At 43.8% G+C, this 16,915-nt stretch overlaps 1 protein-coding gene across 1 annotated transcript in view; it reads right to left on the bottom strand.

Annotated features, from left to right (window-relative positions):
- cbln1 (cerebellin 1 precursor) overlaps positions 1 to 14,153 on the bottom strand; it is a 22,099-nt gene extending 7,946 nt beyond the window's left edge. The window contains exons 1-2 of the mRNA XM_019258202.2: positions 13,214 to 14,153; positions 12,077 to 12,196 (exon numbers count right to left, since the gene is read on the bottom strand). Of these exons, the coding sequence (XP_019113747.1) occupies positions 12,077 to 12,196; positions 13,214 to 13,471 (378 nt within the window). The 5' untranslated portion in view covers positions 13,472 to 14,153. The remainder of the gene's footprint in view (positions 1 to 12,076; positions 12,197 to 13,213) is intronic.
- Between the last annotated feature and the right edge of the window lie 2,762 nt (positions 14,154 to 16,915).

Genomic DNA, 16,915 nt, shown 5'->3' with positions numbered 1-16,915 from the left:
CACTTAATGCCAGCGGCATGATGACATCCTGTTATTGCATCATCAAATCTGTCTTGACGTGACAATGATACTCCTCTCTTTTCTTTTTGTCTGCCTCTCTTTCCTCTCCTTCATCTCTGTATTTTGTTATATGTCACCTCTTTTTTCTTCTGCCGTCTCTTGTACTCCTGCAGACTGCTGCAGATGGACGTGGTGATGGATACATATATATAATGGTGCAGCCTGTGACACCCTCTGCCTTTCTTTCTCTTTCTTTTTTTTTTAAAATGGTCAAATTTCCTCTGGTGGAAATTACAAAGTTACTCCAGTGCTATTCAGGGGCGGGTACACAGTGATGCTCTGACTAGGGATGTAACGATGCATCGTGACGCGTTTAAAAATCGGTACAAATGCATGACGACTCGAATCGGTTGACAGAAAAAATTAATCGCGATTCTTGGCGAATGGGAACCCGCACAGCGCGTGCTCTCACTGGTCAAACGGGCTTCCTGGCGCGTTGCGTGAGCGTGGCGTATTTAGTCCGTCCTGCACGCGACTTCAAACCCCACCGAGAGTGTTTCAGGAGCGAGCGCTTAGCTCGCCAGACTTTGTTTACTTGCTCAGATTTGGACATTTTCCCGGTGTTTCCCTTCTAAACATGCTTCTACATGTGTAAATATGTTACGTAGTTAATTAGTTTCGCTTTTGTCTGTTTTTAGGACCGGCAGTTTGCACGGGGTATTTTATTTTGAAAATCCACCGGATTCTCTTTGCTTTTTCTGTGTCTGGCTTTCGCCCGCTCGAGGTGCTCTGTGGAAATTGACGCGTGCTGCTCGCAGGTTTTAGTGTTTTGCATTGTTATGTACAAAAAATGGGTCTGAACCCTGAATAGTATGTAAGGGTTAATGAGTAATGAAATGTTTGTATGTACTTAAGTTCCCAACTTCATTGTAAGATTCATTTAAAGCTTTAGCTAATAAAATGATCAAATGAATTCTTAATTAAGTCTTTTTTGCACGGGAAAAAATGTGGCTAGTGGAAATTCAGACTTTTTATAAGAACACAAACTGTTTGGGAGTTTCTGTAAAGAAAGATTTTTTTTCCCTTCAAATAAAAAGATCATTTTATTTGGTCATAATTTGTCTGTAGCTCATTTTGATTTAAACTTTTTGACTCGAATCGAATCATGAGTTGAGTGTATTGTTACATCCCTAGCTCTGACTGAAACAAAGTGTTCCTGACATGGATGGATGTAGGATACAATCTTACCACCTCCTTGTTAAAATGTTCAAATATGTATTTCCTGTGTGCATGTTGAGTCAAACAAACAGCCGTCCTCCTGCTGAAACAACGCTGTTTGATTGACAGGACCGCTGGCAAATGGCGATCGATAAAACAATATCATGCACAGGGAGATTCGAGTGATGCAGCTTCTCGATGAATGTTGTGGAAAGTGTAAATCTAAAAATTTTAATTACCTGCAAACCGGTCACCCGCTGGTAACGAGGTGGAGAAGTTCTTTTTCCAGCTGTGCCCCGGCTCTCTGGTTATTAGAGTCTGGACCATCGTATATAGGTCAACTCTGTTTGATTTCCAGATTTCTGTTATTTGTTGATGCACCATTGTGGAAGACTAAAGTTGGTGCTTTCTAGAAATAGAATGTAGAACTCTCAGAGTGCTGTTTTCCAATTACAGATGAAATGTGAACATGAACAGACGATGGAGTTAGCATGTTATATTTCAGATATAATAAGATGTTTGGCTGAAAGCAAACTGTGGCGCTCTGTAACAGCACACAGTTGAAAAGCTCACTGCAGTGAGAAGAAAGGAAAGCTTGTGTACATAGGTAGATGATAATAGGTTACTGTAAAAGCAACACTGCATCTGCACCTTATTTATGTCCCATACAGAGACGTCATTGTTTCCTCAGCCAGCATCGTTCTAGATAAGCGTTATATATGGCAAAGGCTACACAACAGATTCTATTACCCTTTAAGCACTAAGTCTCAGGATGGCGCTGTCCGAAGACAAAAGGCCGTCCGTCTGCTCGTCCTCCGTCAGTGCTGCAGTGATGGCTGCAGCCTCTTTAGCTCTGCCAGCAGCAGAGTGTGACAGGCGTTAATCTTTATTTGTTTTACCTCAGCGCGTCTTCGATTGTATCGTTTGTTAGCAGGAAATTTAAGAACATTATGAATGGATTTTCCTGGAGCTCATTTTAAAAAAACGCAGCGCAGACACAAGGGAAATTACTCCGTCTTTAACTCTGACTGACCAAACGCAGGCGCAGCAGCGAGAGCAGCTTCGCACAAGACGTTACAAAAAAGGATGCAAGTAGTGATGTTTGCAAGAATGATGAATTTGGCTGTAAGCTGTGGAGTGTGTGTCACGGCTTTGCTTTCCATTGAGTACCATCTATGTTTCAAGAAGAAGATGAAGATATACTTTATTAATCCCTCAATGGGGAAATTCTTTTTTTACTCTATTTTTTTTTATTTACATGCATTTTAACCCGGACACACACGCAGTACAACGGCATAGACACGCAAATGTGGAGAGAGTGATGGGCCAGCGCCCAGTGAGCAGTTGGGGGGGTCGGCGCCTTGCTCAAGGGCACCTCTCCAGCTACCAGTCCACCTTCCATATTTTTGGTCCATGTGGGACTTGAACTGGCCACCCTCCGGTTCCCAAGCCAAGTCCCTATGGACTGTGCTACTGCCACCCCTGAGATGTAATATGATGGTCTTCAAGATATAATATGATGGTCCTCCTCTGTAAGTCGCTTTGGATAAAAGCGTCTGCTAAATGCAATGTAATGTAAAAGATGTAATATATTACTTTTATCACAAAATACTGACACATAGACCCAAAACACAACCTCACACACACAAAGGGCTTGGATATGTGCAAGTATGCATGTCAGGGAGCAGTTAGGTGTTCAGTGCCTTGCTCAAAAGCACCTCTGCAGTGCCCAGGAGGTGAAACTGGAACCTCTTCAGCTACAAGTCTTGAACCACCAATCACCCTCCAAGTTCCTAGAGCTGCTGCCTCCATGGTGGCTCACTGTCATGGTTCACTGGGACACAAAGTCGTCTGTGGTGGAAAATCTTCAACTTCATGTAAATTAAAGGGAAAAAATCTGATAATCTTGTGATATATAACTGTAATCATCAGTCAGTGTAGAAGCTGAATCCAGTGTGAGTTTGCTGGTCATCAGTGTTTTTTCCTTTGTAATGATGCTTTGCATTGTTTCTCTCAGTCGGATGAATTTTTAGAAATCTGCATCTGATCTGCTTCAGCCGATCTCTGTTTAAATGTTTATGGAAAGATTGCATCTGTAGAACAATTATTTGCTTTGTTCCTGTGCAAACACAGCGTTGGATGATGATGAGTCTGCAGGAGAAGCGTTCTTCTAAACTGAAGAGAGTTTTTGAGGGAAGCAGTTTGGGAGTAATTTAAAAAATGATGCCATGGAAGACATGAAGGCAACCAGAGCAAAGGTCAGATGTTTACTGATCTATTTACTCTAAGACCAGGACACAAAAACTCATCTTGCAAAAATATCAATATCGCCTCAGGGAACAACATCATTAATTTGTGGGAAAGCATCGAAAAGCCTTAACCTGTCATAATCTGAGTGAGAGGCAAAACACGAAACTCTGAAACCAGTTTGCCAAATGTCAAAGCAGTGATTGAGAAACGAAGAAACGAAGAAAGCAACCTCATCATGACATGAAGACGGCCGAAAGAGAGTGATCTGGCTGTCGTCAATAAATAACTGCAAAATATGAAGAAACTGGCACCTTACACCACGGGGGTGAAGCTAAACCCTAATGGTGTGACAAAAAGCTGCTTTGTAGACTCAAACACACACACACACTCACTCACACACACACACACACACACACACTGCACTTCAGGTGTCCTAACTCACAGGCTTGGTTTAGCTCTGGCTAGATTTTTGCCTTTGATGCTTTTATTTTTTTAATTTTTAATATTGATGCTGTTAGCCCAGTCATCAGTGTCGTTACTTTAAACACTGACAACCACCAACCACTCCGACCACACGGACAGATGCACTGCAGTTCTAGTTATTCTATTTGAATGGACAGGAGCTGAGTAATGATGCGTGCGTGCACTGTTCTGAGAACAGGTTTGGTAATTCTGGGTAAACTGGCCGAGGTGAGACAGTCTTTACGAACTGCCCACTGCCTGAGCAGTCATTAATATAATTGGGCAGGCTGAACAGCTTCAGAATCGACACTGCTAACCAGACAGAATGTGGCGAACCTAAAGTCCAATTCTACTAGTGGAAATATGAGAAGAAAGACCATCAGCTGTCATCACTTTTCACCAGCTTTGCAAAGACAGTGCCACCTCAAAACCAAATTAAGGCCTCACAACATGGAGTTCTCCACGCTGAGAATAACCGAGCAGCTAAGATCAGAGACAGAACTAAAACTGAACATTTATTTATTATGAAAGTGTTACTCCAGCAAATCCTGCAGATGTTGGGCAGATGTTTCAGCCTCACAGTCCCAGCTATACAGTCGTCCCTCGCTATAACGCGGTTCACCTTTTGCAGCCTCGCTGTTTCGCGGATTTTTTTTGTGTAATTTTGCATGCTTTATTTTTACAGCGTAACTAAGGGAGTACTGTACAAAATGCGTGTAAAAAGGTGTATAAAAGTGTGTGGTTAGGGGTTTTACGGCATTAAAACATGTATAATAATTGTAAAACTTACTTCGCGGATTTCGTTTATTGCGGGTTATTTTTAGAACGTATCCCCCGCGATAAACGAGGGACCACTGTAGACCGGAGGTGAGGCAGCAGCCAGGCTTACGCGGTCTTTGAAGCTGCTACACGCAGATATGGACAGGAGTGCTTTGTGTGACAGACATGCAGATTGCATACCCCTCACATCACTCTCCCCGACGAACCATGTAAGTGTCAGTGTTTGGTTTGTTTGTTCTAGGGTTGCAGACTTCAACATCTCATTCTGAGGTCGCAGAAACATAGCAGTGCTTATTGTTATTGTGTTTGTACACTAATGAAATCATAATTATGAAAAGTATAGTCTATTTTTGTCATATTCTGCAAATCATATGTCTTAATGTGTCATTCTACTCTCTGGAAGCCTGATGTCAGCAACATGCTCACACTCTCATGACAAAAACTGACTTGTGAGATTTCCTCTGACTTTTATGAGCAATAAAATATTCACACTTTGGTTAAACATAGCTTTAGACCTAAAGAGCATTTGGCAAGAGATGTGAACGATCTTTTCTCGGGCTATGTCTGCGGTCCTAATGACTCACTTATGTTTGATCGTTGTAATAATCTCGTTCAATTTAACAACAATGAATATTCAAAGCTTGCTCTCACACCTCCTCTCTTTCACACATGAGCACAGTCTCGCATAGCCTTCTATAATGTTCCGCCAAACCGAAGAAGTCTGAGCGGGTTGATTGGATAAAAATGAAACCGAGCATCTGGCTTGCAGAATCTTTATGAGCATAAACAATGACATAACTGTAAAAACAGAAGATGGAAGGCTTCATCTGAGTTATCAGAGCAGCGCACAGAACAAAGACAACGTGCAAACACTCAGAAATGCTTCCCCATGATTTTGACATGATGTCTCTATATTCTACATATTCTCTGAGTCTGAGGAAGAAACAGATCCTTTACCTTCTGACTGGATGGATGATTTTAATGGACAAATCATCACCATGGTCATCACCATAAATTGCCTCGTGCTAAATCCATTAAAATGTCACATCAGACAAAAGAACCCATGCTGTAAAATGAGTTTTTATATTTGACTTTCTGTCATAAAAAGTAACCGAGAGGAATCACGCTTCCTTCCTGGATCGTTAATGATTACCATAACGTACCTCCTGTAAGTTTAATTAGTGAATCCAGATGACAATGTGCGATATTATAATGATGCTTTTATCAGGTGTCAACGAGGAAACAAGTAATTATCCTTTAAGTGTCTTTTCACATGCATCCTCCGTGCAGTTTGTTTGGGTCGGTGTCGAGTCGGAGCTGCTCGTTTCTGGTGTGAAACCATTCAAACCAATCACCAGAGAGTTCCTTAAAAAATGTTTTTAAGTAAGAACCCTTGAATAAGGAGGACTGGATTCAAAGTATCAAAGTTTAAGTTGAATTTATTATTCTTGTACAAGAAGGAGCGTTTAACAGTGCAACACACAAAAAGTGTTGCAGAGAAAAGGCTCCTCGAGGAGCTCTAACAGTTGGTTGGGCTGTCGCGGACACCTCCCCACTAACACTCTCCTTTTTTGGTTTTCCGCTTCGTAATGAACATTATGTTTCTTGTCCAGAATGACACTTCCCCTAACCTGTCTCTCTTGTCCTTAAACTATTTTTTAATCATCTCTCCCTGCCAGCCTCAGTAAACACAGGCCAGATATGCAAAGGAAAGAAAACACACACACTCTATAAGAGGTAAAACAGTATAATCCTAATTTGTATAACATCTTCCTGTTTTGGTGTCTGGTGAACCAGTAGCACAAGCTTTCCATAAACACCAGGAGCGCTCTGAAAATGCTCCATTAAGTTACTACTAATGCAAATGAAACATTTCCTACTACCTGCAGCTTCATGCTGAGTAAACCAGAGGAAATCTGACGTATTTGACACTGTGTGTCGTTAAAAACTGTAATTATAGACATGTTATTGACAGCAGATCAGTTTGAGGTTTCTCAGAGACGGATATGCAACAAGAAGGAACATCCACAGTGAACTGTAATGGGAATGTGGGGAAACCAGACTTTCGAGTTGCTGTTAGCAGGTTCAATGTTTACTGTGTTTGCCATTTTAGTTTAGCATGCTTTCTAATTAGCACAACACAAAGCACACCTGAGCCTGCTGGGAATGTTTTGCAGGTAACTGGGAAACGCTAAAAATCTCCAAAATCATCCTGACACATCGTGCGACACATTCAGCAGCTGCAGGAACATTTGAACCAAACTAAAAGACGTCGTCTGTGTGTCTGTGTTGTCTCTCTGGCCCGTTCCAGACAAAAGCAACTCCGTTATTCTGTCTTTTCTTCCCCCTCTCTCAAAGGCAGGAGAACATAGGAGCAGATAAGGTGTTTATTTATGTCGCTTTGACTCGCTTCTCATTTCCCTGCATCTCCACTCTGTATAGATGAACGCTGTCGAAGCCAGCCAGCTCGCAGCAGAAGAAGAGTTGTGTGTTTTTATTTTTCTTTCTCATGACACAAAATTCATGCTGTTTATTTCATTTATTACACATCAGCACATCGCTGGCTACTCCCTTTCTCTGAAACACCCAGTGGTGGTAGCCTGCGTTGGGTGTAGTGTCACATCTTATGTGATATTTCAGGTGCACAGTAAAGACGCCCACTTTTCTAGATGAAAGATTATAAGATATTAATGAATTAATCTACAGACCTTGATCATTTTTTTACCTTTAAAACTAATGTTTTCATTGCAACATGAGTTTGTAGAGAAAATTCATAAATTCTGCCCTCTAGACCTCTAGATCTAGTTTCTCTGTCCACCACATGCACCCAAACTACAAATCAACGTTCAGCCTTATCCTCACCTTTATTCTTATATGATAGGACTTCACTAGTAGTGGTGCAGTAGTAGTTTACTGTGTTAATCCATGTCCTGGGCCAAATCCTGCTTAACTAAACTAGTCACTGAATTGGCTTTGGACCACCATCTTGGGCACTAGTAAAGGTGACGTGTGGATCTGTTTCTTTCCATGTAGGTCAGTGAGAAAATATTGGTTTATATGAATCCTGTGTGTCCCTCTGGTGTGTTATCTAGGCATTAGCACAGGTTAAATGTATCTGTGTTGACATAGGAAGGAAGACAGCTGACATCTAACAGAGCTGTGGGTTGGAGAGAGCAGCAGGAGTCAGGCAACATTTCTAAAATTGTTATTATCGTGTTAAAGGAACACATATACAGACAGGTGACAAATTAAAGGCAAAACCTACATAAAGTGTCTCAGTAAGGTGTCGAGCTACAACGTGCAGCCAGAACTGCTTAAGCACTGAATGTCCAGGCAGTTATTGTCCAGAGGAAATTGTTCTTAAGGCCTTGTCTGCTAAAGTGAAGATTAAAAGAAATAAACAAAGTCTCTGAAACGCTACTAACGGGATGGAACGTCATTTTTCCCAATGATATTCCTGAATTTGGTGGTTTAGTGACGGTAGTAGAGAGATGTTGTCTAATGCCGGAGACATGAGGCACGGAGGCGGAAGTGCAGCAAGGTGCCATGTTAACCTACTGGGGCCGTTCACATGGCGCATGCTTTTGTTTTGGCGAGGAAACAAACTGATAATCTGTCACAAGCGGTGAAAATAAAACATTAAATGATCTGATAATTGGTGAAACATGAATCCAATGCTTGGAAACTTGTTGCTCTTTCTGTCTCAGTCCTCACTGTTCAGTTTCCATGAATGTTTTGTTTGAAATATCAAAATCTGCTCTTTGTAATTGAGTTTTTAATTTTCCATATTTCCACATATTTAACACACGCCATTCATTTCTAACTATCTGTAAACAGAGGACCCTAAATCTGACACACTGGACCTTTAAAGCACGTATGTATGAGTGTTTAAAGTGGGACCGATTATTTTTGTGTTTTGTCTCGCAGTCTTTTGGCTGCATGGGGAAGCAGACGATATTAAATAAACCGTTTGATGATATTTAAAGATGTCTAGAAGGGATGAGCCTTTTTGCTAAGTTTCATCCGCACGTATAAATCTTTAAAAAGTGTTTTTTTTTTGTTTGTTTTTTTAAACAGAATTCACCAACACTTTAATTAAGTGCCTGCATGAGCACTCTGTGACAGCACTACGGCCGCTTTAATCAGAGAGCAGCAGCTGCAGTCACACAGCATTCCTCCTAGATTATATAAACAATATAATTAGAGCGCACGAGGTCAGAATGTGTATGTAAATACTTAGTCAATTACATTCATTTCTGTGTCTTCGTGTTGTTTACTGCTGCACGTCGGACAAAAACAATTAGCTGGGCTCCACTAAGTCCTAATCCTCACAGTGATTACTGCTGGGCTGCTAATGAAACTATAATAGCAATGTGGATATGTTTCCTTTAAATCAAATCACTGACTACAGTCCTTCGCCTGCTCTGTTCGAAATAACCAACCACCCACATGTTGATGAGTCTATTCTAAGTTCTGCTCAGAGACGATGATTTATTTTCCCATTTTAAAAACTAACACTGTGTATGTAACGCATAAAATGAACAGTTAATTAAATCCGAGCCCAGGTGGTGCAAGTAGTTAGCAACTGTCTGGGTTCCTATATATACATATATATCTCCTTGCATTAAATTAACAGAGATGGGATGACCCTGGTGACCCTGGTTAGAGAGTTAAAATGTGAAAGCAAAGTGCAGCCTGATGTGGAAGGAGATGAGAGGCCTCTGCCTGCAGACACATGCAGCTGCTCTGAGTTCAAACGTGAGTTCCTCCAGCCCAAAGAGCAGCAGGTAAAAGGTAAAATCTTTCAGAGTCACGTGCCATCAACAGCTCGAAGCAAAGCCTCCAGGTTTTCTCCTCTCAGTGGGAAAATGAAAGGCTTAATACACACACACACACACACACACACACACACACACACACACAGCGTGAGGCGTAGTAGTCGTGCTCCTTGTGTAGCTTTCACCCCTCGCGGTGCTGCCGTGACCCGAGGCTTCGTGAACGTTCGGGTGTATAAAATGCAGCTTCTTCACAGAGCATAATACTCCAGCCCCTCGCCAAAATAAAAGCTTTTTTCTTTTAGGTGATCTTTTCTAAAATTCAGAGCCACTCTCTCTCTCTCTCTCTGTGTGACAGGCCTTTTTTTAACCCTCCGTCGGCCACAGTCACAAAAGCAATTGATCCGAACATCAACTTCAACACTGAAAGGCTGATTCTGTCTAACACCTCAGCTGCTTCCAGTACACGGCGACTGTGGTGAAACTTGTGATTCATAAGCGCTGCACATTGTTGAGTATTGTTATCCTACCAGCACCTCATCTGTTTGTCTTCCTGATCCCCGTGCTCTCTGTTCTGAGCTGCAGGTACAACATGTTCCACCGAGGGAGTTTTGTTTCAATTTCATTTCAAATACACGGCGGTGGCGGCCCCCTGTAAAAACCAGGATTGTGTTTGATATCGTCCGTTTATTGTGAGTGATTTTCATAAATAATGTAAGTTTTCGATTAGTGGACGTGCAGCTGACGGATGTCAGATGTGGGGGAGAGACTGTACTGTATTTAATTGTGAGGTGAAAAGCTTTTTTTTTTTTTTAAACACCCACGTCACCTGTCTCACCCCTCACAGATAGACAGACAGATCCCTGCACAGGAAAGGACTGATGAGAGATGGAACAAACTGTTTATCCGTCTCTTTGTACAGCTACACAGCATCCACTGATCAATAGTTACTCATGACGTCTGGCTTCCTCCCTCTCTCTCTCTCTTCACCTGCCTGAACCTTCTCCTTCTATCCTTTCTTTGTCTTTTATTCAGCTCTCCATTTATTCCAAATCCCTGTTTTTTTCTTCTCACTGTTTCCTCCTTACATCCTTTCCTTCCTCCCCCCCTCCATCCCTTACAGCTCTCCTTTCCCTGCTGTCTCTCATCTCTTGCACGCACCACAGTAGCTGTCTCTAAGGCGGTCAAACAGTGGGAGTTTTCAACACAGCAGATGTGCCGGATGGATGGGAAGATGGGAAGAAGGGAGTGGAGGAGGTTGAAAGGTGAGCAGGCGCGCCCAGAGCTGGATGCTTGGAGAGAGGCGAGAGGACGACCTACACCTCTTTCTGTTTCAGGACGTGACAGGACGCAATGTGAAGTTTTAAATTCATGTCGTTTGTTTTCGAGGATTTAACCTCACTGGACTACTCCGGCCTGAAGAAACAGATTCTCTGCTTTCCTCTTTTGCTGTTTTCCAGATTCATCCTGAGGAAACAGCAAACTGTCCCTGTGCATGATACGGCAGACTTAATCACCTCACTGCCATGACTCAAGTGTTTGCCATCCACAGCCTGTTTGCGTTCAGGCGCACAAAGACGTCTGGGAGTGTGTGCCGAGCTTGACGTAGCTTTTTTTTCTCCACCCCCCACCCTCCTCCTCCACCTTTGCATATCTCTCTGCCTCCTTGTTGTTGTTATTGTTGGTACTTCTGCTGCCATGCTAATTAATTCAAGACTCCAATAATAAAGTATAAGTAGCAAATAAAAAAAAAACATAATGCCAACGCCCCGGGGAGCCAACAGCATAATTACACAACAGTTTAATTTGCAAGAGATACATTGTAATTAACGCTGTGTGGCTTGTAAAGCGCCGTCACGTGCGTGTTAAACGCTGGAAACGGGTTTAAGACTCGCTCAAGTGCCTCCGATCGCTTGACACATCAAACGGATACGGAGACTGCATCTAAAGGCGGAGTGATAATGAGTTAGTTAGTAGGATGAAAGGAGAGTTGTGGATGGGGGCATGCTGCAGGCGGTGTGTGTGTGTGTGTGTGTGTGTGTGTGTGTGTGTGTGTGTGTGTGTGTGGAAGAGACAGAAAATTAAAAAATGCCTGTTTCTGTTTGCCCTGTTTTTTTTCCCCATCTAATGTTTTAATCTTCTAAATAATCAAAAAAACAAAAACAAATCTCAGCCAGTCTGCTGCTTCTTTTTCTTGAGACACAGTCAGAGATAGATGGAGAGAGGAGAGAGGAGGGAGGGGGGACGTCTCTGTCCACGGTGCCAAAAGTAACCACAACACCCCTGTCCTTCTTCCCAGGCTGCCACGCGCTTCATCTCCCTCTCCCACGCGCACGTATCGATTAATTATGATTGAGCCTGCGGGGAGGCGCGTGACTGGCTTTCATCTGTTCAATAAAAATCAAACAAACAAAAAAAGAAAACGCGCCTCCGTCGCTGTCTCCCGGGAAATGGAACATCTTACAAAATGATTTCCAGTGCGGCTGATATTCAACTTTTATGAGGACACACACACACACACACACACACACACACACACACACACAGAAATACACATTAAAAGACAAACACACACACACAGACGAACTTGCCTGTATAGTTTGGCGGTTGTAGACTTTGACTACGTGGAAGTTAAAACTGTAAATCCCTTTGCGCGGCGCGATGAAATTACTCCTCTCCTCGTCAAAATTCTTCCCAACGTTTACTAGAACCTGAAATAAAGAAATAAAGAAAGAAAGAAAGAAAGAAAGAAAGAAAGAAAGAAAGAAAGAAAGAAAGAATAAACAGCTTTATCCTTCTGGTGGTTGCGCTCAGAAGTGATCACATGGCTGCGTAAAACATTTATTACAGACCAACATGATGCCAAACGCATCTTAACACTCACATGTCTCACACAGACGCCACGCTTCTTTATTTTCTACTGACTCCAACAGTCCACATGTCAGTGCTCTGCTGTTCTACACTCATATTCATATCTGGCTTATATTTTTGATAGAGGCCCCTCTGGCCCGCTCCACCGGACCACACATAACTCTCCTTTATCCGCGCTTTCTGTCAGAACTTCCAAACTTGACGTGGGAATGAAAGGAGGAACTTAATCAATCTTTCAAATGGAATTTTCAATTATGCATTTCCGCAGCCAAATGTCTGCTTTAATGGGTGGAAGCGAACTCTGGGAGTGTAATTGAACGGCACTTTGAGGGAGAATTAACCTTTAAGCGGCAGGCGGGGAGGACCTCGCCCTCTCGACCCGCGCCGCCGTTACTCAATTATTTGGCGACGTGTCAGCTCCCGTATCCAATGTTGTCAAGTTGGAATATTCAAACCAGTTTATACTCACCCAGCCACTTTAACGGGAAGGTATCACCTCTAAAATGAGTCGTTAAAGACACAAGAGCTGTCCACGAGACCATTACCGGGAGGCGCACGGAGGCGCAGCTGTGCGTCAACAGCCGGATTTATCCGCTTTACGCACAACATGCTGCCAAACTGAGTCCAGCCTTTATTCACAGAACATATTCAGAGTTTGTAGTTTTTTAAACAGGCCGGTTTGAACAGCTCCGTGGGTCTGTGGCGCACGAGAAAACTCTCCACGGGCTGTTTGACATCAGGCATGAAAGTTCCCACATGCGTCCTCCCCTCAGCAGGTGCTGTTACTCTGACCCGAGCATGCATGAACTCACGATTCTACGATAAAATAACACAAGAAGAGTTTTTTCTTCTCCTACCCGGTCGAAGTAGATCACCATGGTCCGGTTGCTCATCTCGGAGGGCTCATGGTTGGTGTTCCGGACTGCGGAGAACGCCACCTTGGCGCTGCCCGAGCGTACGGATATCCCGAGCGCGGTGCCCGTTGGGTCCGAGGTCGGGTTGGAGTCGCACACCACTAGGCACTTCCCCTCCAGGACGATTGGTTCCGTCTCGTTCTGAGCGCGGGCCGGGCTCGCCGCGAGCCACACGGCACTCAGCAGGCAAAACGCCAACATAACCGGACCGGAGCGGTGAGGGTGGAGGTGGAGGTGAACTTGTTCGGTCGTCTTCACACCTTGAACCGTGGGTCTGCTCCCCCTTTAGAAAAAAAAGTAAAGAGTTTCCCGGTGTTCCCCCGACGAACCTTAGAGAAGGATTCTTTTACAACTCGGTGCCGCTCCGTCTTCTTGGACCGAACCCGCCTCAGCGACACTTTCTCCCGCCGCGGAGTCTCTCAGGGGTAAAAAACCAGACGGTTTATTTTTAGGCTTCACTCCTCTTTTCTTTTTTTCCTCTCTCCCCGGTAAAATTCACGGTGTCTCTCCCGGTATCTCCGCTCCGGTCTCCAGGTTTCTTTCCTTTTTCTTTTCTCACTTCTTCTTCACTTGCAAACACAATGAGCGGGAGTCGCGCGCGTTGCGGAGGGGCCCTGCACGAGTGACGAGGCAGCAGAACTCATAGCGCGCGGAGGGTGGTGTTGGTGTTGGTGTTGGTGCTGTGTGGTGGAGGTGGCTGTGGTTGTGGTTGTGGTGGAGGTGGAGGTGGAGGAGGTGATGTTGCTGTTGGGGAGGAGGAGGAGGAGAGAGCTCCGTCTGCGCGCGCTTGAATTATTGATATGTGAGATATGAGTTTCAAACACAAAAGGCTCGAGAGGAGAGGAGGGGACGCGGCGCGCGAGAGAAAGATGCTCTTTTTTTTTTTTTTTTTTCACCATACCCCTCCCTCCCTCCCGGTAACGGAGACCCATCATCGGATTGCGCGTGCGCGTCTTCGATATTTTCCAATCACTGCGTGCGGCCCGCCCCACTACTTTATCTCTCTCTCTCTCTTCCCTGGCTTTGCCTCTCCACTTCTATCTATCTATCTATCTATCTATCTATCTATCTATCTATCTATCTATCTATCTATCTATCTATCTATCTATCTATCCATCTATTTATCCATCCATCTATTCATCCATCTATTCATCTATCTATCTATCTATCTATCTATCTATCTATCTATCTATCTATCTATCTATCTATCTATCTATCTATCTATCCATCTATTTATCCATCCATCTATTCATCCATCTATTCATCTATCTATCTATCTATCTATCTATCTATCTATCTATCCATCTATCTGTCTATCCATCCCTCCCTCCTCCTCCTGTGCACACACATAGTAAAGTATCCTCCTGCCTCCTCTCTCTCTCTCTCTCTCTCTCTCTCTCTCTCTCTCCTCCTCTCCTATCCAAACAGCAGCTCACAGGTAAACCTCCCACAGCAGCAGCAGCAGTGAGGTGAGCACACATCAACACAGACAGACGTGTTTCCTACTCGTCATCATCATCATCATCATCATCAGTGAGGCAGAACACTGCGAGCAGAGCGATCAGGTGACGTCTAAATACCTACATCTCCAATCTGAACGTTTGCAGACGGGTTTTAATTAAAGAGGTTTTCGTTTAGGCGTGATGATTAACGACAAAAAAAACTTCAAGTTTCAGGGAATACGAGGCATCGCTGGTAACGTGGCAGATGTAAGAAGACAGCACGGGCAGGTGCAGCAATGCAGAAAGTGTTTCAAATGAGGACCGGGGGGAACTAAACCAACAGGGACACACACACACACACACACACACACACACACACAACAGGTATTTTCTGTAAAGCGCACACACTTTAGAACAAAGTCACATCAGATGCAGCACAGGGTGAGAGATCCAGCTGTATCCTACACTTCCCATGATGCAACTCCATAAGATGTGTTTCTGCAGGTTTCTGACTCCTCACAGAGCCACAGGTGTACTCTTAACAGGGACTTGACCTGGGGCGGCAGTAGCTCGGACCATAGGGACTTGGTTGGGTTCAGGTCCAGTACGGACCACAGTATGGAGCTTGGACTGGTCTTAAAGCGAAGCACCGCACCCCTAACTGCTCACAGGGTGTCGAAAACATAAGTTTAATAAAGTAAATGTTGATTTTCGAAGTGAACAAATCGATGGACAAACAGAAATGAAACACTTTTTACTTTTTCACTTTTATCAACTCGCCCTTTCACTGATCCTCCTTCAGGTTTCCAGCCTCTCCGTGACACTTTATCTCCTTTTTCTTTTCTACTTCTTTCCCTTTTTTTAAAATCTTCTGGCACTCTCTTCCTCCCATGATTGTTCCTTCATCTCTCTGTCCCGTCACTCTTTCTTTATCTCCCACTTTCTTTTGTCTCCCCCTCCCTCCCCTCTGTCGTTCCTGCAGTTTTCCTCTCCGTCTCTCTCTCCCGGGGGTTTCCTCCAGCCTCTAACACGAGCTGACGCTGAGCGACAGGCCGGGAGGACTTCTCTCAGATGCAGGTTGCTGCATCTGCTCTCTGTCTCTCTCTCTCTCTGTCATGCACTCAGATATAGATGTTGTCACACACTCAGGTCTCCATTTTCCTCTTTTGCCGACCACACACACACAGCCACACACACACACATGTGTGACTGTGTGTGTGTGTGTGTGTGTTAGCTGTCTCGGGTTGTCACTGGCACACAGGAGGAACAGAGCTCATTGTTTCTCAGGGTGACACTGACCTGACTGCGGTTTAACTGGACTGACAGACAGGAACAAGCTGCCACCACACACACACACACACACACACACACACACACACACACCTACTTTGTCCACGTGTGTCTGAGTGTGTATGCATCCCTGCGTGTGTGTTTGTGCTCAGCAGAGATTAAAGAGCGATCATGGATATCATATTCATCGCCTCTGGACCATGAGGCTATATCTGCCTGTCTGTCTGTCCACCTGCCAGCCTAATGACCTGTCTGTCTCTCATGTGCAGCTGTCTGTCTGTCTGTCTGTCCGTCCGCCTGCCTGCTGGCCGACGATGCTCTTCTAGCTTCAGATTCGGAGGCTGCGCAGTGCTGCCGTGACATTTAAGAAGTGCGATCACCAAAGTTCATTCATTTTTGGGGGTAAAGAAGAAAGACAGAAAGAAAATAATCAGATTTAAAGACGCGGTGAGGATAAGACACATTCCTCTCATCGTAATTACAAAGGCAGCATTAGGGAATACAGAATAATTAACAGCCAGAGCAATGTGAAGAAAATATGGCTCTAGTTTGTTAGGCATATTGTCTGGACGCAGTCCTATTGTCGTCATTGGACTGCGTGTGCTGTTTGGAAGCTAATTAGGTGTGAATGCTGAAAGGAACAAGTATCACTTTTTCTATTTGCAGGCTTATTTTAGTCTTACTGTACATAAGAGGAACAGAGATACATGATATGGCATTATATTTTTAGACCGTGTTGTTTGGTGCTATTATAGGTAAAATAGATGTAGAGTAATTTCCTGAGTCTAATTGTCAAATTACTTTTGATAGTATAGCTCGACATCTGTAGAGAAAGAAGCCCATTAGTGAGAAAATTGTCTTATTCTATGTGTTTATTCAGCTCGTCCCTGGTTGTCATTTTCCATGAGCGGCG

This window comes from Larimichthys crocea, chromosome XXI (assembly GCF_000972845.2).
Source record: "Larimichthys crocea isolate SSNF chromosome XXI, L_crocea_2.0, whole genome shotgun sequence".
Classification (NCBI taxonomy): Eukaryota; Metazoa; Chordata; class Actinopteri; family Sciaenidae; genus Larimichthys; species Larimichthys crocea.
Note: the sequence above shows the minus strand (reverse complement) of the source record. Positions and strands in the feature narration are given on the sequence as shown.